At 39.6% G+C, this 23,730-nt stretch overlaps 1 protein-coding gene across 1 annotated transcript in view; it reads right to left on the reverse strand.

Moving 5' to 3' along the window:
- Positions 1-23,730, reverse strand: part of LOC149298475 (zinc finger protein 423-like) — an 83,490-nt gene that overhangs the window by 46,224 nt on the left and 13,536 nt on the right. Inside the window, exons 2-3 of the mRNA XM_089487296.1 lie at positions 3,875-7,098; positions 2,417-2,501 (exon numbers count right to left, since the gene is read on the reverse strand). Of these exons, the coding sequence (XP_089343422.1) occupies positions 2,417-2,501; positions 3,875-7,024 (3,235 nt within the window). The 5' untranslated portion in view covers positions 7,025-7,098. The remainder of the gene's footprint in view (positions 1-2,416; positions 2,502-3,874; positions 7,099-23,730) is intronic.

Here is a 23,730-nt window from a genome sequence, read left to right on the forward strand (position 1 = left end):
AGCAGACTCGATATCACTATTCAAACAGGCGCAGAGATTGGAGATTCCTCTGCTGCTTCAGAGAAACCCAAAATAGCTTTAGCCTCGTATCGGAGGAGGACGCCAGGCTGAGAAGAGGGGGAAAAACAAGACTAAAAAAACTCTTCTACGCTGGCCAAGAATTCAGATTTCAACAAAAAATTTTTTAACATTTAGTGGAGGTCACAGACGATCCTTCGTCCCTTGATGCGACTGCATAATATGTTTTCAAAGACTGCACATCTCGAATGTAACATTTGAAGACACTGCTCTATATATTATGGCGTCTTTCACCATTTTAATTTCTGATCACACACTTAAAAAAAAAAAATAAAAAAAAAATTAAACAAATAGGGGGAGGAAGTCATTGTATAATTCCTAAAATACAGAAATGACACCATATAGAGAATTTTGTTGCGTAATTTAAACCTTTAGGTGTCAGAAATAAGACGATCTCACCTCTAGCAGGTGATAAAATAGGAACGTTATCCTGGATGAATTACTAAAGATGACGCAGAAGCTTCAGAACTACAAATAGAGGTTTACACCAATAATTGTGCTGCCGTCATCGTCAGAGCTGTGTGTAAGCGCGAAAGCGCAGGCATTTGTGTTAAATTCATTTTAAAGTCCTAAAGTGTGATGTTTCTTAAACTTTAAATTGCCACATGGGAGAAATACATAGAAAGATGTCCTGATGCAACATTATTATGGCGATGTCACAGATGGACTTGGACTTTTTGGGAATGCCTCTTCTCCAATTCATTGTTGAAAAGGTAAAAAAAATGTAAGAAAGGGAAAGTGAAGTGGATGCTAATATTCTACACTGAATATATATTGCACACATATAGAAACATTCTGTTTTAGAACAACTTGCGAACCTTAAAAAAAGCAATGGTTTTCTATTCTGCCTTTTCTCATATGGACTATTTCATAGTTAAAGAGTAACAATAAGCAGCGCACGTCTCTGGAATATCGTCTGTCTTTCATTTCTGCTTTGTATAGATCTCTGTTTACGCAGGGAAGCTATGCTGCCTGGTACTGGCTCTGCTTTAAAGCACACTATATTAGAGACTGTGATTTACTTGGAGGGTTTTGCCTTCCTGAACAGAACCTTGTTCCTCAGCCGTGAGACCTACAATCAGCTCCCTGTTCTCACCACTAATCTCCGTTCATTAGCAGGCTCCATGCCTCCTGCACTGTAAGTACAGGCTGCAATCTGGGCTTCCAATGCACATTACAAGAGACGGTTGCCGTTTAGAAGCCACGCTAACAAGAAAGGATGGGGAAGTGAAATAAAAAAAAAGGGAAATACAGCAAGCCTTAAATTATAGGTCCTTGCGTTGTCCCTTCTAGTACAGCAACTGAAATTCAAAAAACATGAACCACAGAAGACATGACGCTGAAAAATACCTCCGAAAAATCAACAGTGGACATACAATAACCTATTAAGCCTGGATTCCAAACATAGCTTGCAGGTCTCAGATTCTACAAATGCATGAATCACTACTACCTAAAAATCAGATTCAAATTTTTTGCTTGGGATTTGACAACAACCGATGTCAAGATGTCAGAGTTCCAATTCTTTCCAAACGATGGTAATCTAATATCTCGGGGGTACTCGACAATGGTAACTTTGTACATTGTGACTGTTAGAATAGTAACAATTATAAGAAGGCAATTACTATTTCCAATGTGCTTAATACATGAAACGTTAAATCACTAGGTTTACAACACAGACATGACAGAAAGGTGTATTAGTAGTAGTAGTAGTAGTAGTAGTAGTAAGTAGTTACCCCAGGCAAGCCGGTAAAGCTGTGATATAAATCTATCCATGTTCATCTCTGCACACAGATGTTCCCATGACAAAACGTGTCAAGCCTGCATATATCACTATATACATTTTTTTTATTTATTTTTTTTATTCCTTTTGCTTATATTATATTTCTATATAATGTTGATGACTAATTCTCTGCAATCATTTAAGGAACTAAATTGATATTTAATAAATCTAGATTTCACAAAGACCTCTTATACCCTACAGGCAATGTAATACTGAGATCAATGAAAATATGCAGCATACTGATAGACAAGGAGCTAGGTACATGTCAACACTGTGGTTTAAATGTATGATTACGGTACATTTTGATAGCAGGAGAAATATGTCTAGAGCATATTCTATTGCAACATTTTTTCAAGATCTGTACAAGCAGTTTTATATCATAACACAAGCTATTGATATACTATTGTTCTTAAATGGTAGAACTAGTAGCTATTACTTAAGATGCAGACGTTTACAAAAAAAGATGTCCATGATTCTAGGGTGAAGAGAGGATACATTTTAGAATTGTCCTGATTATGTTTTTCATTTGCGTTTTCATGACAGATGCTGGCAACTTACCAATCATATGGTTGGCAACATGAATCTGAATTTCTCTTTCATTCTCGAAGGTCATCTGGCATTTAATGCACTGGTAAGTCTTTTTCTATTTGACATACAGGAGAAAAAAAGTGGTGACATTTACATAGGCCATAATAAAACAACATGTCACAGTTACAGATCACTAATATGCGCCATTATACAGCAATTGTATCAGTAATGGATTTGGAGTGTCAGTTTTTAGTGTTTGCTTCAACGGGGTTAGATACAATTAGTGCAACATCACCAGTATACATGTATTTCATATGCAAGTTTCATTAAAGTCCCGATGTTGATGGAGTTGTTTGGCATTACATTGTTTTAATATGTGTATAATGCATACTAGCTCTTCAACGGGTAAAAAAAAAAAACCACAACTGGTAAAAAAAATAGGTTTTACAACATGTTGAGTTTAGATGTTCATAAATGCTATGAATTTAGGGCTTACAGAATAGCCGCTCCTGAGATGGCTCTAAAAACACACAAAAAGTAGACGATTGAAGCAAAATTGGTTTCTACAGTAATCCTTTTTCCTACCAAGCCTCTTTTGCATTAAACATCTGTCTTTCCGATACCATAATTTGTACTCATTGTCATTCTCTTCCGGTTTACCTTTCTTACCACCTCCACAACTTCATTTTAACCCATGTCTATTTGGTATCACAACATCCTCAATTGATTATGTCCCTGCGAAACCTAAAATATACACGGAAAATACACTAATGCCAAACCACAAATCAAGAACACTACAATGGGAGCAGAATAGATTACTGATGCTTGGAATTAGGAAGAACCCCTTTTTGCACCGACACATTGCCCAGTACTTTATTGCAGACTGGAACATAGTAAAATACATAATTATAGTGCACACATAGATATACTGTAGTTATATACTTTTTCTAGTAGTAATAAAGTCACTCAGCTGACAAATCTCCCATCGCATAGTCCGGAGTGCCACATGGAAATTGAGTTCCAGAACGATAGTGATGATCACCTTCCCAAAACTAAACCTACGTTAAGATTGTTTTTCTTTTGTCTGGCAGTAGAATGGCAATGGTTACTTTCGATATTTAAAGCGGGTCTATGAAGCGTATTCCATATCATAAAAAGGCATAGATTTTGTGGTTAATTCTGATAACTGTAATAGTGACCTTTTAGATTTAAAATGGGACTATTTTACAACAGCTGTGCAACAAAATCATGCATTATTGTTCACTAATTTGCCCTACTAAAAAACTTTACAGATTCCAAATTGCTGTATTATTAAGTGTTCTTTGTTTCACAATAAGGGTTATCAGAACATGGAATTGTTTCCCAACCTAGCACATGAGCCAGTGGGAAAACATGAATTTTTTATTTTTTTTTAAATCATTATATATAGCTTCACTAAAACATCTCAAGACTTCACATGTCATATCCATGGGAAGGAATATTACTTACCCTGGGGACTGGAGATGTTTGGGACACCTTTCTTTGGCCACTAGCATCATGAGCCAAGTCTCTGTGGTCCATCTGGATATGAGTTTCTAGATCTTCAGCACTTTCAAACTTTACACTGCACTCAGGGCATCGAAGGCCGGTACATAGCCGCTCGCACATCTCTTGTGGGCCTGGGTTTAAAGGTTGTCCGTTAGTGGATCTGCTCAAACATCCAGCACACAGGCCATAAGGCAAGCCATTAACATCTAACTTTACAAGGTCTTGCTTATTCCTGAATTCTTTTAAGCACAGCGCACACTTGTACATCTTCTGTAAGGTCTGTCCATTAGGGGAAGAGGCTGCAGAACTCCCTGCCAGCTTCTGCATATGAAATGTCCCATGGATTTTAAGCTCCAGGGTGGAAGTGACAGTCTGCATGCATACAACACAGCGAAAACCAGTAAGGGAATTTCTAAGGTCTGGATGCATCTGACAGTGCTCAATAAATTCTTCTTCACTCTGAAGTGGCATCTTGCAGATCCTGCAGGTTCCAGTGTCCAAGCTTTTGCTGTGGGTAACCTTATGTTCAGTTAACGTCAAGAGGGATGGGAATCGTTCTCCACAAATGGGACACATGTAGTGTTTTGCAGGGCCTCTATGTGTCTGCATGTGTTCTCTGAGTCCATTCTCTGAGAAGAAAGTTCTTGAACAGATGTTGCACTTGTGACTGCCCTTGATGAACTCTGCTTTTTTTCTAGAGCCATCATCCTCCCCTGGCCGTATGTTGTGATCTCTCAAGCGATGGTTCTGCAAGAGAATCTCCATGGTGTAAGCTGCCCCACAGATGTCACAACCGTACATTGGCTCAGAAGCATCAACATCATCTTCACTGGCCTCATGACTGTTGGAAACATCAGGATTCTTCATTAACACACTTGGAACCTCGGTTGTCTCCGATTTCTTGCTGGCGGGCGCCATTCCATTGGCTGTGCCATTTTGACTGCTTGTATCAAACACACAGTGCTTCTCCCGCAAGTGTTTCTCCAGCAGAATGATCGCGTGGAAGGCTTTGCTGCAGAATTTGCAGTTGTATTTCTTGCTGTGAGTTGTGATGTGGCACTGCAGCTCCACCTCTGTACTGAATGTCTCCCCACAAAAGATACATTTGTGCGACTTTGACGGGTTGCCCAAATGGCTGTGTTTGACATGCAGTTGAAGGTCTACCTCTTTTCTGAAGTCCCAGTTACACGCTGTGCATCGATACATTTTCTTCTCATTGCTGTGCTTTACTGCCAGATGCACTTGGATGGAAACCTTAGAATCGAAGACCTCTTGGCACAAAGTGCAATGATATAACACGAAAGTATGCATGTCCAGTAAGTGCTTCTGCAGATCATCTACTGAAGAAAACTGTTTGTCGCAGCTCTCGCACACATAATGTGTGGAGGTCGTCATGTAGTGTACTGTAAGATGTTGCAGGAGAGACTCTTGAGAATCAAAATCCTCTTTGCACTGAGGGCAAGACTGTTTTCTTAAGAGCAGCTCCAAGTGAGACTTCAAATGTGTTTGAAACGTGTCAAAGTTGGAAAATTTCAGGTCACATTGATTACAGGGATACTCTCCATTGGACACAGAGTTTAGGCTAGGACACAACCGTTGCCTCTTAGGAGAAGAAACTTCAACATCTGAGGAAACCGGACTCTGTTCAGATTTTGACTTCTTATTGTTTGCCAATGGAATGTTCTTGTGGTTTTCTTTAATGTGCTTTGTGAGCTTCAGTATAGAGCCAAATATGGGGGAGTTTGTACAATATGGGCAAGAGTATACTTCCATGAACGACTGTGTTGGCTGAATGACAGGAGATTCTAGTTTTGAGCTTCCAACATTGCAATGAGTTTGCTGTATATGCTCTGTCAAGGAGGACTCTGTCAGAAATCCCATTGAACACTGGTTACAGAAGAATGCATTGTTACCTTCCTGAGGAGTGGAATTAGAGCCACAGTGAGAGATGCGAATGTGCTCCTGGAGGCTGTTTATGTCTGCAAACATCTCAGGGCAGTAGTTGCAGTGAAAGGCAGTTATGTTGCTGAATTGCACCATAGGGTATGCATGATTTTTGTGTACTTTCCTTACATGCTCATTAAGATTGTACAGGGTGGGCAAGGAATCCAGACATATTTGACATGTGTGGTTCTGCTGTGGCTTGTCTACATGAATCGTCTTTAAATGGATTTCCAAAACCGCCAAGCTGTTGAAGTCTCGTTTTGAGCAGTAAGGGCAACTGTATGCAATTTTGGGCCAGCTTTGGCCATCTTCCCTTTCCAGTGATCCGGTTTTCTTATGTCCTCTTAACGGTTTTAGTGTTGAATCTGGAGTGGAGCCCCTTTCCACCGACGCACTCGAGTCAGGTGTGGCACTGCTCATAGAGGCTACACTACCCAAGACAGGATCCGGGCTAATGCTGTGGTTACTTGAGTCAGGTTGTCGATGGCTATCTAGGTGACAATAAACCTCTTCCACCGATGAAAACTGCTCTGGGCACATCGGGCACTTGTGTTTCTTGTTGGCATGGACTTGGTCAATGTGAGCTAGCAGAGAATTTTCATCTGCAAATACTTCAGGGCAATGAATACACTGCAGGTCAGCCTTTTCGGAGAGCTGAGGGTGTCGGGTGATCACATGCTTCTCTAGTTCATCTGTCTGGTTAAAGGTCTCCTCGCAATAATCACACATAAAATCATCTTTCTTCATGTCTTTGTCCGACTTGGCCAGGTGTTCCTTGTTCTTTTTGTGGGCTTGCATGTGACTTTGCAGTGAGCTTGTAGAAGAAAACCCCCGCTTGCACACTGTGCATTTAAACGGCTTGCTGGAACTGTGAGTTTTTAGATGAATTTTCAGGTGGTCACTTCGAGAGAAGGCAGCCTCACACTCATGGCAGTGATACTTTTTGTCCCCAGTATGAAGCTTTATGTGACGATCTCTACTTCGCTTGTGTTTAAACAGACGACTACAGTAGGTGCACTTGAAAGGTAGTTTGTCACTGTGGATCTGTTCATGTCTTTTCAAGTAGCTTAGGCGACTAAAAGACTTATCGCAGAACTGGCAGGGATACGGTAGCCCAGATCCCCCTTCCTCTTCTCCTAAGCCGAGATCACACCCATCTCCTATCATCTGAGTGGGTGATGCAACGTCTTTGCTGGAGGGAGATGAAGCCACCCAGGAGAATTGTGGGTCGTCATCACCATCTGTAATGGAAAAACAGAAAGGAGATTAAAAACAATTCCCAGTACATCTGTGAAACAAGGACAGAGCTCTTCAGAGAGAAAAAGCAAGGGCTCCAACAAACTTAAAAGACACATTTAGAGGTAAAAAAAACGATTAAAACCAAACAATTTTAAAAAGGGAAAGTCAGAATCCCAGCATTGAATGCATAGAAGTGTACAACTTCAGCACTAGCACAAACTCAACATGGTCAATGCAATCTATCTGTTCAGAAAGCAGATATAGTTATATTCTGATATACCATTCATCAGCCATGTTAGTGCAGAACACACAACATCTCATTTAAGGAATGACAGACGGGCTGGAGGTAAAATTGGAACATTACAAGCGATAAGTTGCCAAGTAGGCAGCTCTTTCATTCTGAACATGAAGCTGGATCCAGACATCAAGGGAAGCATGATAAACTATGACATACTGTACCATGCCTATAATGTGCAGGTGCACAGGCAGGTTAAGCTTTCACACAATTCGAGGTGACAACGTCTGTTTGAGACATTTTAGCTCCTAAACCACCAGACCATCAAATCAGCATGACTTCAGTATTTATTATATTTGCGCGGACATAAAATTTCTGAGATCAAATTAACAAAAACATTGTAACTCAATTGCTATACAGGGAATGCACTGGAATGTCATTGCCCCAAGACAGTGTTTATTTTTCAGAATTTACAACTGCAGTGACTAGATATCATGGTCTAAGTTTGTTTTGACTAAACTCTGAAATGAAATAACTGCACATGTTACAATATACCGGTGAGTACCGAACCAAAAAGGGACATGAAAGTGAAAGTAAAAAGTTGGAGTAGAAATGTTTTCTCAGAAGGTGAAAGGAAGGTCTTCTAACCCCAAAAGAGAGGGGTTGGCTCCTCGGAGAGATAACGGAATCAGATGCAGAGAAAGCCCCCATGGTGTTTGTTGGATGAGATACAGGGTGAGGCAGAGCTGGGTTCTCTCTGAGCAGCTGGGGCTCACAAACACACAGGCACATCAGAATGTTACGAAAGCTCAGGGGAATCACTGAATACTATATGCCAACATTTGCGACAGGACAAACACTATTTATAGATATTTTAAATCCATGCACACACTAAATGTATATATATATATATATATATATATATATATATATACACACACACACACACAAAGTCCAAATATATAATAATATATTATTGTACACAATATGACCAAAAGTTCTGCCACTTCCATAACTAATAGGCATTGGCAGCAGAATGGGTCATACTGAAGAGTTCAGTGACTTTAAACTTGGCACTAGGATGTCACAGGATGTCCCCTTTGCCACACGCCAGTTCATTATATTTTTGCCCTGCTAAATCTGCCCAATGTCCACTGTAAGCCAATACTGTGAAGCAGAAGCCACAAAGCAGTAGAGCAGGCACACTCTCTGAGAGAGGGGTCGCCAAGTGCTAAAGCGTGTAAAAATATTCTGTTCTCTGCAGCATCACTCACTACATAGATCCAAATTGCCTCTGGAAGCAACATCAACACAAGCACTGTGTGGCGGGAGCTTCATGAAACGGGTTTCCATGGCCGAGCAGCTGCACCCGAGCCAAAGATCTCTACACACAATGCCAAGCGTTGGCTGGAGTGGTGTAAAGCCACTAGATGAAACACGTTTCACTACCTTGAAGTCTGATAGACTAATCTGGATTTGGTGGATACCAGGAGAACACTACTGGAATGCATAGTGCCTAAAATCTAGTGGAGCAGGGATAATTGTCTGGGGCTATTTTTCAGGGTTTAGTTCTACTGAAAGGTAATGTTAATTCTACAGCATACAATGACATTTTAGACAATTGTACGTGTCCAATTTGATTATTAACATAGAGGCTCTGCTAGCTAGTGCAGGGTGCGGAAAAGACAAGAGTTACCGGATAGTTTTGTATCGGGCAGAAGGAGAGTCTGTCAAATATTATGTGCAGTTGGGAGAGAAGCTGCTGGATGGCATTGTGTAGGGGAAGGGGAGTGCTGCCGCGTAGTATTGTGTGCAGGGGTGAAAGTGGCTACCTGGTAATATTGCAGGGGGGGTTGCATAGTATTGTGGGAGATTGGTTATGTGCATGGAAGGAGAGGCTGCTGGATAGTGTTGTGTGCTATGGAGAAGGAGAATAAAAGATCAGAAATTACAAATAGAGAGAAAAAAAGAAAGAGGAAAGAAAAATAGACAATACGACGAGATGAAAGATGGAGAAAGTAAAAAAAAAATATTTAAATGATGTGCACATACACTTATAATGTATGTATGTGAATATATAAACATACACATATAAATACATATTAATGAATCTAATATAATGTATGTTCCCATGGACAGGGCTTCCTTCTTTCGTACCAATTTCTCAATTTTAATACTGTTAGTTTTCACGTCCCATTTGTAACAGCACTGTGGAATATTAGTGCCTCTATAAATAAACTGTAATAAAACATACAAAATATCTATCCATCTATATATCTATTTATCTATAAATCTATATAACCCTGTACCGTCTGACTTTAATTTTCAGAGCACGTTGAAAAGCAGCCGCATCTTAATTTGCCGAGCCGCACAATTTAGCCACTGGTCTACACACATCCTTCCGAAAATGTGAAGCACTTACTGAACAATTGGAAGCCTAATACAGTTTTGCACCCACACAGTCAAAAAGTAGTCTGACAGGATGTTAAATCACTTTTCGTTTAAGAAGAAGATTAAAGGCATTAAAATTGGCTAATCCTGCAAAGAGGGACCGTGCTTGAAAGAAATCACATGGCTGGTGATGGGCCTTTGTCATGCGCTCATAGGAGAATCAAAACAGTTATTAGGCGGTAGTAATGCACTCAATGGCTTTAATTAGAGGCAGGGAAGGCAGTCAATATTCCATACTATGAGCCTTGTACGGGGGGGGGGGCTCAAAAAAAAAAAAACAGCAGCCAAAAAAACTGTTAGGTTTACAAATAAACGTATATTCAGGAAGCCTGGGAAATGCAGGCAAAAAAACACTTAAACAGATGTTTTTTGAGTAAAACGCACCTTCAGATAATTAGAAATGAGTTTGTTTGGTTGTAAGCCATGTAAAGGGTTAAACAAAACATTCCCATGAAGTTTCCTAAAAATCAAGGGACTTATCTGCGTGGATTTTGTCGTCCGGCGCTTGGAATGGCGTCTCGGCTAAACATCTTACAACGGGGGAACGTGAAAAGTTTTATGTCAGCCTTAGGAATATGCTATAAATGGTTCGAGGGTTGGATCACTGTTTTGCTTGACTCCCTTCGGAAAACAGGCAGCGAGATCATATATGCTGCTTCTTTTCACGGGCCGGGAAGCGCAAACAGCTGCAGCCTAATTACATGTAAACTGTACCAAAACATTCCTTTTATCACAGGCTGTAAATCTGTTAGCATCTGGCTTGCCTTTGTTTCTTGCGCAAGATACAAGCTTGTTTCTACATTTTTCTCACCTGTAGCGGTGATTAAAATTCATTATAAATGAAAGGATCGCACACTAAAGCAAGTTCCTCTGTGTACCGTTCTAAACTCAAATTAGAAACAGCTGCTTGCTAATTCATGCAGTGATGTTTGGCCGTGCTCTGTGAATCGATAATAATTCTGCCAATTTCCCGGGAAATTTTAGGGTGATCCGTATATTTAGCTATGCGTTTGCCTTCCGCAGAGGGATCGCTAAAAAGGAGAGACAGCAGAGAGGAGGAGTAAAGTTGAGCGAGGCTCATTCCGCAAGCATTGGGTTTACGGGGCTATCAACACAACGTCGCTCGGAAATCTGCCATACCCAGGAGCGTAGACGGGCACTGTGAACTAAATAAAAATAACTCTTTCTTTGCCATAAGGGGGCCCTGCAACACTCAATACCCTAAAAAGGTTGTTCTTCATAGAAAAACACTAATCAATGGGGCCTGATGATCTATATGATCTATTAAATGGGCTGCATATGTATATACCTATATTATATAGGTATAATAATAGATGGTGTGTGAATATTATATAAATATAAGGGAAAGAGAGAATGTGTGTGTGTGTGTCTATAAACATCTATAAACGAGGTAGAGAATAACCTACCATTTCATAAAAAAGTTACAGACCAGGTACTTTTGTTCCCTCCGAACAACAAAACCTTAATAAAGAAGAGGGAGCAACATCAAAAAGATAATTTGAGTACCTTCTAAACAACGCGCAGCTTCTGTGTTTTTATCAAATAATAAGTACACAAAGAGACAACCTGCTCAAGATTTGCCCCAGATACACACTGGTTTACGATTTGCCTCATAAAGCTACCCCAGCTGACACCCTGGGGGCAAACGTGACCCATTCACCTACATTGACCTAGGTCTGTGCACACTGGGACCTGTTCTATATTAGCAGGTCGGTGGCTCCCCATGGATCTGTGCCTTACTGTGACACACAATTAGTCTCGGCTCCTGAGCCGTCTGCCTTTGTCAACTCTTTGTTCATTAAAATAGGAAGCTGCCAACCCTTTTTAAATTAAATTGAAATGCAGGATTAAAAAGGTGCTGCCCCTCTCATACAAGCAAACTGTGTCTTATTTTTTCCCAAATAACCTATTCCCTTCTCTTCTCGATCACAAACTCCACTGTGAATTGGCTCACTTTTTTTGTAATCTTACGAACATGCAAGGTGATGTACTAAGATAGGACAAGCATAGGTTTATGCTCCGGTTTGGGATCTAGTGTAGTTTAGTACACAGATTCCTAACCAGGGACGCTATATGATTTATAACGCTCTTATATCATTCTTGGGTAATGTATAGAATGAGTCAAACCCCTGGATAGGACACACGACCACGTCTACTAGATATCGAAAACGTTCCACATATATCCCTATAGGGCCTACAGAAACACGGTATTGCTATGGTTAATTTATACAGAGCAGCGCTGCACATATTCTCTCTCACGTAGAATTAATAGATGAGGCATCTATCACAGGCCCAACATTATCATTTGGCGCTGGTTTTGGAATGTGGAATTGTCCATACCATAGTAGCCCAATCATTTAACTAGCGTCCTATGGACAGAATATTAACAAGATGTTATTAAAGACAGAAACAGATGTAGAAAAAGTGTTAGTAACACGATGATTGCACATACCCAGAACTCTTTGCTTTAGGACACAGAATGTGGCATAATGCCAGACAGTTACTGAGAAGGTCCCCAGGGATACAGGTTAAGATAAAGCCAGACTAGAACATATGAAAGGCACTTTCTGGCTTCACCATATATATCCCAAGACAGCAGGGCTCTCAGCCTACTCTGGCGAGGCAGTTAAATTCCTGGAGGGATAAAAGGGTTCCCTTTGTTCCAAGTGTCAAAAGAAGGAGCCTTTGAGTGTTCTACTGAGACTGTCTGCAATGCCAGACGCCTCTCTTCATCCCATGTGCACCCGACAGAAAGGGTCAAAATAGTTGCCACCAAAAATGCCTCGGTTAATTTGGATAATTTAGGTGGGAAATTGTTGAGTTTTTTCTCCTCTCAGTCATTAGATTACATCTGCTTAGGTCTAGTTTGCATTCAAGTTCACCTTAGGAATCAGTTAATTTCATTCGGTTATACCCCATACTGTGTAAAGCATGGTGGAGATTGTTGGCATTGTATAAACAAAGAGATGATGACGATGATAACTAAATATCTGGACGGCCGCAGACATCTCGCTAAGCTGTAAGGTCTGACTGTATATAGAAGGATTTCTCCGGAATTCACAAACGTATATGTTTTGTGAAAGTAAAAATATATATATTATAAACATAAAAAATATGATCACACAATGTAGGCACGCCAATTGGATTTCCAGCCATTTTGTACGACCATTAAACATTCAATGTCTTATTGCTTCAAGAGAATGAGTATTGTGGAAAAAATCATGTATTGTAGAAATCTCTACAGCTTCCATTTAAAGGGCTATGTTGACAGATTGACCTTTTCGATTATAAAACCCATGAACTCACTACTGCTCCCTGGAATACAGTATGGTTCCTGGTTCCAGTTCCGCAGCCAATACATGGGAGAGAGACCTGGCATGAAATTCAGAAAGGACTCCTCGTCTTCCGTTGACTCATCGTGCCGAGGAAAATTGACATTACGTATTTCTCGGCCACTGCAGGGGAGGGCTGGTTAAATACAGATTTGTTGTTAGCTAAAAAGATTATAATTTGATTATCAATTATCCTACAAACAGCATCATCGAGATCATAGAACGAGTTACGTAAATACATACGTTTCCAGTTTTTGGATTTCGGGCCTAACTTATGGTTCTTCACTTCCTGTTATGGTTGCCTTGGGACAAAGTACTAACCAACCTGTGACTCTCTTATTTCCCCAACCCAGTAGCACTGAAATAAAATGAGATAAGAAGGACATATTCCCAGATCTGAAATTTTGTACTTGAGTGGTTTTCTTGCCAAGGTAATATGGCTCACTAACCATTTATCGCCATTCTGGCATTCAAAAGGTTAAAGTTATAAGCAATAACAGGTCCAAACATACATTGATGGCTCTCTATTTCACATGTCACAAGGGAAAGTTATTTTTTTCCTACTAACATGCTAAAAAGAAACTCAAGTCCATTACACATACTTGTGATTTAAGCTAATGAGCACCATCTGTCTATTTTTTTTTTTAAGCGATTTTGGCCAAATTTGATTTCCTTGGTAGATGGAAATTCATAAAAATGTCTCAGCTTCACTGGTAAAGTAGTATTTGGTACACAAAATATAAAAGTGTGGTCCTATTTTTGTGCAGTTTGTGTACAAATGTAAACATTGATCCTACACAAAGCTTTTGTGTTGGTAGGTGATTCTCCTGGTTGCTATAGTGACTGCACCACATTTACCACTGTGCACCAAAAATCTGTTCTATACACACAACCACCACTGCACCAAAACATTTAGATATTACACGTTAACACAAAGAAAACAGCGTTATTGTGATGAAAAATCCACTGAGGAAACGGGGTTTAAAATGCAAACCAGATTTAGTATTTCACTAATCCTCTTGATACCAACAGCTTTCTAAAACTATAATTAAACAAAAATGAAGATAGAGACTGTAAATATTGAAAGGACGTGACTTTAAACTATTGTTTTGGCTCATTGTCTGGTCACAGAGGGCTGCAAAAAAAAAAAAAAAAAAACAATAAAAACAAACTCTTGAAAAGCAACGCAGAGCAGCCTGGTTACACAAGGGTTAATAGGGATATCTGGGCTCACCCATCATTGCAAGGAAAAAATGAGCCAGACTGTCCTATTTTTGACCCGGAGGTTTGCAAAAAAAGATCCCCACCCTCCTTTCCCTCCCGGGGACAGGACCAATTCTCCCGGCTGGAGCAGAATCAGGGATTGCCTCAGTTAAGCTTTCAAGGCCTGCCAAGCGTTGACGAATTATGAGCAGTTTCATAAACTGATTTGGTCCCTCCTTAACCCAAAAGTTTAGCGATTCAGCCCCCCAAAAAGGGAAAGAGGGGGGGGGGGGCGCCGTGTAGTCACAAATATTTTCGAAAGTAGCACGCAAGGAAGAAACCAAACTCTGAGCCCCAGCTGTCTCAATACAGTGCAAGGTTGTGGTCTCCCTCGAGAGGCTCGCTATATTAGAATGACAGCCTCTTTCAGAGAAATCCCTATACACGGCACCCCTGTGCAGCCACATACAGCCTTAAATGTATCTTTCTTTTGTGCCGTCTAGGAGCTGGCAAAAACTCATTTAAACACATCATCCAAAATAGAAGTCAACTCATTGTCAAAACTGTATTATAAAACATACAGTATATGCAAGGGCGGACAGCGTAAATTTAAGGTCAACAAATTGGTTTTTTAATAAATTGAAATTAACAAAAAGTACAGGTTTAGGACCCTCATCTGCCTACCTAGATTTTGTTTTTTTAACCCCCATAATCTCCAAAAGAATAACATCAGCTGAGAAAAAAAAGCACAGCAATCGGTAGTTTTAATACATGCATTTAGTGATGCTAAGAGCAGCGATGGCTCCTTTTTAATGTGCGGCTCATTACTTACATTCAGTACTTTGCGTAGTGTTCCTCAAGAACTTAAAATGGATCTTTTACAGTAATATGTAGACTTTCTGAATCGCAATTACTCTCTATCAGCGAAAGGGAAAAAGATATAGTGAACAGTATCAGGAAACACTAAAGAGTGCGGAGCTTATCTATACATTAGCAATGTGGAAAGCTAGTTATATCTTTGTCATTGCTTCAGAATGTTCCTTTTGTTGGTATTTACACTGTACCTGCTACAAAATCAAAAATTATAAATTAGTAACATTTTGGTTCTCTGTGGGTTTTTTTTTTCCCTTGCGGGTTTAGAAGAACAAAACCGAAGGCTCTTTTGTCCAATGTTTATGTACTTGGGGGAAAAACAACCTCAATAAATTAGCTTCTACTGTAGATAGTTGCTTGGAATGAATATCCTTAATTAGGACAAGGTTTGATAAATTACATTCAAACCATGACCTGTATATAAATACCACTACAATTAGCGACTACCTCTGATAAAGCAGGTAGTAGAATGAAATTAACATAATTAGGGTAAAAGTCAAGAGAACAACACAAAGAAGAGGGCTGGGAGGTGTTAGTAGTAGTACTAGTAGTAATAGACAAAATATGGGCTGTTTTATCTCAATCAGTAAGGGATAAGAATGAATGTTGGTGTAACAACTGAAGTTGCAGGTCAACAATACCTCCTGTCACCAACAGAAAGGCATCCTCTCTGCATTATATGGACCTTTGTCTAGTGGAGGCAAGGAGGTCTTTGCCTCGGTCAGCACAGTTCTGCCTTATTTTACTCCATGCCAGCCCATCATGGCATAACTGCCTTTGGTTTGGAGGGGCATTTGGTTTGGAGGGACATTCTGTTCCTCTGTTCTCTTCAAGGTCCCTCTTTCCTAGGAGCTCAGAATGTTTGTTGGCTATGAATGTAACACAGTGTTCTACAGTGTAAAAGTCACATGTACTTATAAATAAATTTACATTCTTCTTCCTCTAAACATCTTAGTTACATATATACCTATCAATGATTCACATAAAAAGCATTGGCCGGTCCTAGCTATTAACTATGGTGTCCTACTTTGGAATAGATTTGCTGGTAAAAGCACCATAACATGTTATAAAGGTAAATGTGAAGGAAATGAATACCAGTGTGATATATACATTTGTGTTACTTTTCTATCTATCCTATATGGGTTTACACATCCCACAGGTCATCAACACAAATATCAGATGTGTCCAAGAAAAAAATGGCCCAAGTGACAGTTCTATTCTATACCCATCTAGATGGTTAAATAGCATTGAGATATGGGCAACCTTGATCACCAAGGCCCTTATGAGTTGCAGATTAAGACCTTGGCCAGTTAATGAAGCCCACAGAAGGTATTTTTTTCCTTGGCTGAACCCTTGATCCCTTGTGACAGATAAAAGATTAACAGAACGGCCAGTGTGAAAAACTGACTTTTGTGGAGGATTTGTACAAAAGCAATAAATCTTTACCTGTGGCCACCGAGGTCTTCATAAAACAGATTTGTAGTTACATTATGTTTTCCAATATAACAGGAAATTTGCTAATTAATACATCAGACTCTTTTGTATTCTGTAAGGCCATTATACTGTGCTGTTGAATATTTTTAACAGTAAAAATTCTTACTGGACAGAAAAAAATAAGTTATAATGAAAATTGTCTTTTCTTTGGTATTGGCACCACTGACGCCACCTTGAAGGTATTCACATAACACCACTGAGAGGAGTGAGGTTTATTGTGCAGCATACATAGTATCACTGACCCACTAATTTATAGCCACATATAGGATTTCAAGGCACATATCCGCAGTCTGTTAACGAGCTTGCTTTTCTACAAACCTGGGTATTTCTTCCCCAAGAGTACTGATCTAAGTTGACCTTGGCCCAAGTACACAAAGGCAAAGAGAGCACAGTGCAGAAGGAAATATTGAATCACATCTTTCGTTGGCCAGACAAAAATAGCAGCCGCTCACTGAAATGTTGATGTTGGACCGGATCAGAAGTCTGGCTCCTCAAAACGTGAATTTTACGAGCAATAAACTTACAATTCCTTCACAAAGGTAAAGTGGGAGAGAACTAAAACCATACTGAGAAATCTGAAGCTGGGTGAAGTTACAGGGATGATGTGGCCATTGATATGTTTAGAATAAATTCAGACTAAATACAGGAGAACTGAAGATGGTTATAAAATTATGCAACAAAGTGATCTGGTCTAGAAGACAAGGGAAGTGGCACCTACAGGAGAGAGCATGTGCAACTCCACGGAAGACATTATACATATAAAGAGTAATCAGAACTGTTCCACAGATAAAATTCTGATCTTCTTCGTGGCATGAGAGGAGATTATGGAATATTTGCTGGGGAAAGCTTATGGAGCACAAAGGAAATGGCTGAAAAGGAAGTTCACTCATATACAATGCTTTACAAAAAAGTACGCATGACGAAGGATATCCGTTTCTTTAACACCTAAATATTTTGACAGCTTTGATGAGCGTTCCTAGAACACAACAATATAGGAAATGTTCAATGTTTCCTACGGGGGAGTTTTAGGACAATGGCACATTTTACACTACAGATGTCCACTGTATTTAGAGAACTGCAGAGACAAGATTTTCCCCTCTGTGGACATAATGACCAAACTATGTACAGTGTCTTAATGTACAATTCAGCCTCTCCATATTATTATACATAGTATTGTATTCAACTTTTTTTCTATTTATTGCTAATGCAGGCTGCTGTGAGTATTGTAGATTGCTTGGACCTTTTGGAAGTCCAAGCTCCAGAGGGGGTTCCTGGTAGGTTTAGAAAACGAGGTCTGTCCCTCAAAAAGTTTACAGTCAAAGTAACATATAATAGCAGCTAGATTCAGTAAACCCATTGGCACCCCCCTGTTTAGTTAGTTAGTCACAAGCTTAAGTGCCAGAAATAAAATAGAAAGAAGTAACATGTTAACACATATTTTTGTCACTTTAAAGCAAGAAATTCTTGTTAATTTTATCTTTACCTAAATATTCAACCATCCATTAGTGGCTACAATGGCTACATTTGCTCATCAAACGTGAGAAAAAAAATATTAACACTTAAGGAATATAATTGCTCTGAGATTACAACTCTCCCTTGTCAGTTAATTTCAATTATTACAAATATTATTCTAATCATATAATTGTACTAATTGTAAGATTGCATACTAACGAATGGTCACCCACAGCTGCCTTTAGAGCCACAACTAAAGAGTTTATAGCCAGAACATGAGAATCATACCCAAACAAATAATAGTGGGCTGTACAAAGACATTTTCCATAAAATATAGAATAAAGAATAGCATATGGTGAATGGACAACGCTATATTAATAAAAGATGATAATAACTACTGATTAACCAACTGCAAATGTACCCAATGTGCACCGAACACAAATCAGAGGGTCTTCAGTATGTCCTTAAGACTATACACTGAAAACATGTTGTATCCGGGGTCTTAGTTAACATGGAAACCTTCTGTTTACACACATTTACAAGTCTTTAAATATTTGTGGTCCTTGACAACAGGCCTAGTAATTACTGACGAGCCAACTCAACCTTATTAAACCAATCTATGCCATGTGAGCTAAAACAATAAATAATTAGAATTTCCATTACAAAAACAGACCACCCAGAAGCACATTATGTGTGCAGAATTTGGCTCAAGTTTATGATAGCCCCAAAGGATAAAAAAAAGGTGACAAACCCATGGAACTATTCCTATTTATAAACAAGACGTTCTACAGATACAAGAAATGCCCCAATGTGTTTGTGACAGAATGACCTGTCAGTGTTATTGGAGCCAAACATAAATCAACTTCTCTCTACATACCTTTTCCATGAAATAATGCCTTCTAAAAGTATTTGGGACCATTGCGCTGGTTTCCATGATGACTTCTCCACATTTAGAAATTTGCCCCAGGATGCCGGCTGCATAGTATGAACAGAGCCAAGTGAGATGGGCTACTGTTTAAAGGACAACGCTGAAGAAGAGGAGATGTTTGAGTTGGCTTGGCTCTTGGTTCACACTACATACAAGCCAGGCCAAGCCAAAGAATGGGCTTGTCTCACTGGAGGACTTAGACACGCGTTAACTCAATTTAGCTGGGCTTAGAATGTTTACAGAGGACATCAAGAAGAGTCAACTCATCAACACGTACTTGGTCCATTTTTAAAACGTTACAAAATACTATGATTTACCATTAAGCACCGACTGAGGTGAAATTTTCAGAATAATCCATGTACAGCGAATGTATGCCACCAGCAGCGAGTCCCAGTAATGGCCCGAATCCTTTGCTTAAAAACTAAGACAACACAGGGTATTACAATGCATAAAGCGAGTATGAGCCACCTCATTAAAGCGAGTTGCACATTTTAGGAATCGTTGGCACTTGTGCCTCTTATCCACATCACCTGAAGAACTCTCGTGCATTCAGACTGTGCAACAATTACTGTTTTTCCAGGCCTAAGGAATAATGACTTTCGACATTTTAATCACAAGATAATGCAGGTTCTATGCATGTGGGAAAAACAAAAACAATGCAGAGATGTAACCCGTATCAATTGCAGGAGTCAAATTTGACTTTAAAATAAGATTGTTGTGGCAAAAAAACAATTTCATTTCAGATTTTTTTACATATCTGCAGGAGGCAATGCTGAACGCATCCTAATTTGGGGAAAAGATAAGGACTCTGGGCCTTATAGATTTCCAACAGAAACATAATACCAGCAAACGCATTGCTGTCACATCCTTAAATTAGCTCTCGCATTTGACATGATCAGATTATGTGAAGCATTATGAAAGAGGTGTATATTTTATAATAAATCTTTTTCAGCCTATCTCGCTCTCCCTAAGGAATTTAGCGTTGCAGTCATTTTGTGCAGGAGCCAGACAATGGTTTTGTGAGACGTTCACATTAGAGAGACGACACTTAACTTCCTCCATATAAAATAGTAAACTTACAATTTCACACCACAAACAGGTGAACTCAATATAATACTTTACAAGCTAAGGACAAACAAGACCACCTTTTTAGACATTCTTTATACATAACCCCCAAAGAGATTAAAGGGACACTCCAGCCATCACATGCACTTTAATGTATATGACAGCTGAATGGCCCCTTCAATTTGTTGTGTGGTCGCCTTTGGAAACGTATAGAGACATTCTGAATAATGCCCGGCACGCATTCCCCTCTTTCCTAGACCCCCTGCTCCTAAGTGTGCAGTAGATGCCTTCGGGTGAACAAATCTCCTACGCAGAGTAATCTGGGCTAGGCCGACTAGGCCTATAGCGGCTGGTTGAGTAATAGGGTGGAATAGTAAGGAGCAAATTGCCCCACCGGGGGATTGGACTGCTCGATGGAGATCACCGATAGTTTCCTTCTGCCTGGCACTACACATGGAAACACTTCAATATGCATTCTTCGTTGGTGGACCACTGGAGAACCCATTAGAAGCTGAGGTTTTACCTACTCTGGTAAGCATACATTTTTTAACATTTATATTTTTTGTAGGGATGGTTGTTAGTAGTTGTCATGTGGCACAAGACAACTACTAACAACCATCCCTACATTTTGTTGGATATACCAAACGTCGTTTGTTGGGTGTTATCCTGGCTGTAAGGCAGCTCTGTTGGCCATATAACAATCACACACACACCATTCTCCGACAAATATAATATTTTCTTTTCAAAATGTAAAACATGCATCCTGTGACTGTGGACAGAAGAATTGCGAAAAAAAATCCACGATATCCAAGGTGGAGCGGGCTATACACCTTCCCCCTCACTGTGTAAGCAGCAAACCATTATACCAGAGATGTGTAAGGCAAGGAGCGTCCTATTATCCTGCCCATATTGTATTTGGGTATTAAAGGCCAGCTCGCTCACTTCAAAGGGGCTGGCAGGGGGGTTAGAGAGAAAGAAAATCAGGAACAATGACTGGATCTGTCCGACAAGATGCACATCAAAGAACCCGGCGCTGAAAACGGGAATCTGGGGGGTCCTTTAATTACCATCCGCAACCACCATGTCATGCGGAGCAAGAGAAGGGAGATGTAATAAAAATAAATAAAAAGTGGAGCTTTCAAGGCCAGAGGATTCTCCTGCAGGCCTTGTTCAGTGGCAAACATTCATGTCGGCTCTAATTTATCTTCTTTCTACAAAAAAATATCTATTTTATTGCCAGAAGGAGTCGCAAAAGCGTTGCATCATAAGGGAACATGGAAAGGCAGTAAGGAAACAAGAGTTACCCTATTTTGCGTAATACTAAAACGCAATAATTAGGATAGCATCCAGACATGTAAGGTCACTCTAGGTACAATTACATTTTAATGTGGCTCCTATAATACACTAAAGGGTTTGTTTGTTGAGCCTACTACATTTTCTGCCCCACGTAAAGAGCCAATGTATTTTCAAAACCAATTATTAATTAATGTCCCAATTAATTCAAGTGTCTGTATAAATCTGTGAATCCTCTGAAGTAGAGCTTTGGGTGTAATGAACAGCAATACCTTCCATTTAGTGTACATAGTAACACAATTCAGGCTAGCTATCTCAAAATCGCCTATAAAGAGTGCATAAACCTAAAGAGACAGAATTATGTCCCATACTCCTCAACCAATGAAGAACGCATATTAAATAAATTACCTTCCTGAAATACTCCAGTGCTTCAGCGTGCCACCAAACCCACTGCCCAAGTTTGCGCCACCAAGTAGCGGAGTTGGTAGGCGACAACGGATTAATCATTACATCATGTAACCCATATACTCTATCTATTGTTTTGAAAATCCCTGTTTTATAGGGCTCTTCTGGCAATAAACCTGTTATCAGATTTCATCGTCTGAGCCTCCACAGAAGGAAAAACAACAAACATTGGTTCCCATGCCGTGCATGCTCCTTGAGCATTCTCTGAGCTTGCTCCAGCCTACAGAAGGACCAGCGCTGGCAGCAGCTTAGTCAAGCTTAGCAGGACTGCTGCAGGCACTGCCCCGGGTGCTGCTTTGGGATGGAGAAATCTGGCTACCTGCGGCTGCTCTTTGTTTGCAAGATTCCCTAGATGAAGGCAGAAAAAAAAAATATATATATATAAAATATATAATATTATATATATAGGGGGGAAAAGCACTTTCAAATGCACATAAGGGCCCAGATCCGTGAAGCAGCACATCAATCCTTAGCCAAGCTGTTTATGCGCCATAGCTACAGAAAAGCTTTCTTCCCAGAGAAAAGACTTAATCAGAAGGATGAGGAGACATCAAAACATCCCCTAGATTTTTTTTATAGGCAAAGAGCACTATGGGGAGATATTGCAGACTAGTATTCAAATGTCCACAGTAGGCCATTTAAATCTTGTTTGAGTACGAAAAATGAAGTCCAGCATAGGGCAACTAAAAGCAAGTTTGTCTCAGGGTTATCACATTTCAATAGTCAGTGCAGCGCTAAAATGTTTCTCTATAGATTAGGCATCTCTATTGATACAGCACTAACAAAATGTATATATATTTTTTTTACATCTAAAAAACACAAAGAATTAACTAAACATGAATAACGTTACTATTTATACAGACTGCAAACATGTAGACTGTAGTGCTGAGATCAAAACACAACATTACAGCCTGTAAACCTTTCAAAACCAAGATCATCCATTCCACATTGGCATGTCCCAAATAATGCCTAAAGACACGATATATAATTGATAATAAATTATCATTACAGGTGACCTATGAAACCAACCCATCATGATGTTCTTCCACCACTACCCAGAATCCCATGTGGCAACATAAGCAGTGTATGCAAGGAAACGGATTCTCGTACTTGGCTGAAATCAAGAAGAAAAGTAAATAGTTTTATTTCCTTAACAATCCAATAGAATGAAAAAATTCAACAAAACAGGTGGAATTTTGTACTCCATGCTCTTAGGGACAAATGTACAACATCTATGTACGAAGCTAATTGCAAACCATAAAATCCATTTATGGTCAAATAATTTGGATAAATAAAAGCACTATTAACTGCGCATTTATTTGATGGGGAAATCATTTAGAACTGCAAACCTAAAGTAGGGATTTTTTTTTTAATGGTATTACAACTCACACAGGAATTTTGCTGCTAATTACCTACAACACCAAGGCCCACAGCCGGGCATTTGAATCATGTACATTCCATTCTACCGGCACATACTAAATTGACTCAAAAGCTGTATTTTGTATGACGTAAAGAGATAATAGGAACACGGATTTAGATATCATAAATTCTGACATTATATCTTTTCGTCTTTATGAGAATTACATTATGTAGCATCGAACGTTCACCCTGAGCTTCATTTACAATTAGGGCAGGATGTGCGGAAGCGGAGGTCCTTCTGGCATAGCAAAGTAAACAGTAAAATCAAACGTTACAATTTCACTAGAAGGTCCACAAGCCACAGTATCCAAAGCCGCACACAAAGCAAACATCTAGCGGTGAGTTTACATTTACAAGCAGATATATAAATATATCGCCAGGACTGGATTTGGTGCCATGATCA

The sequence above is a fragment of the Sceloporus occidentalis genome, unplaced genomic scaffold (assembly GCF_023333645.1).
Source record: "Sceloporus occidentalis isolate IW3139 unplaced genomic scaffold, rSceOcc1.0.p SCAF_32, whole genome shotgun sequence".
Lineage (NCBI taxonomy): Eukaryota > Metazoa > Chordata > Lepidosauria > Squamata > Phrynosomatidae > Sceloporus > Sceloporus occidentalis.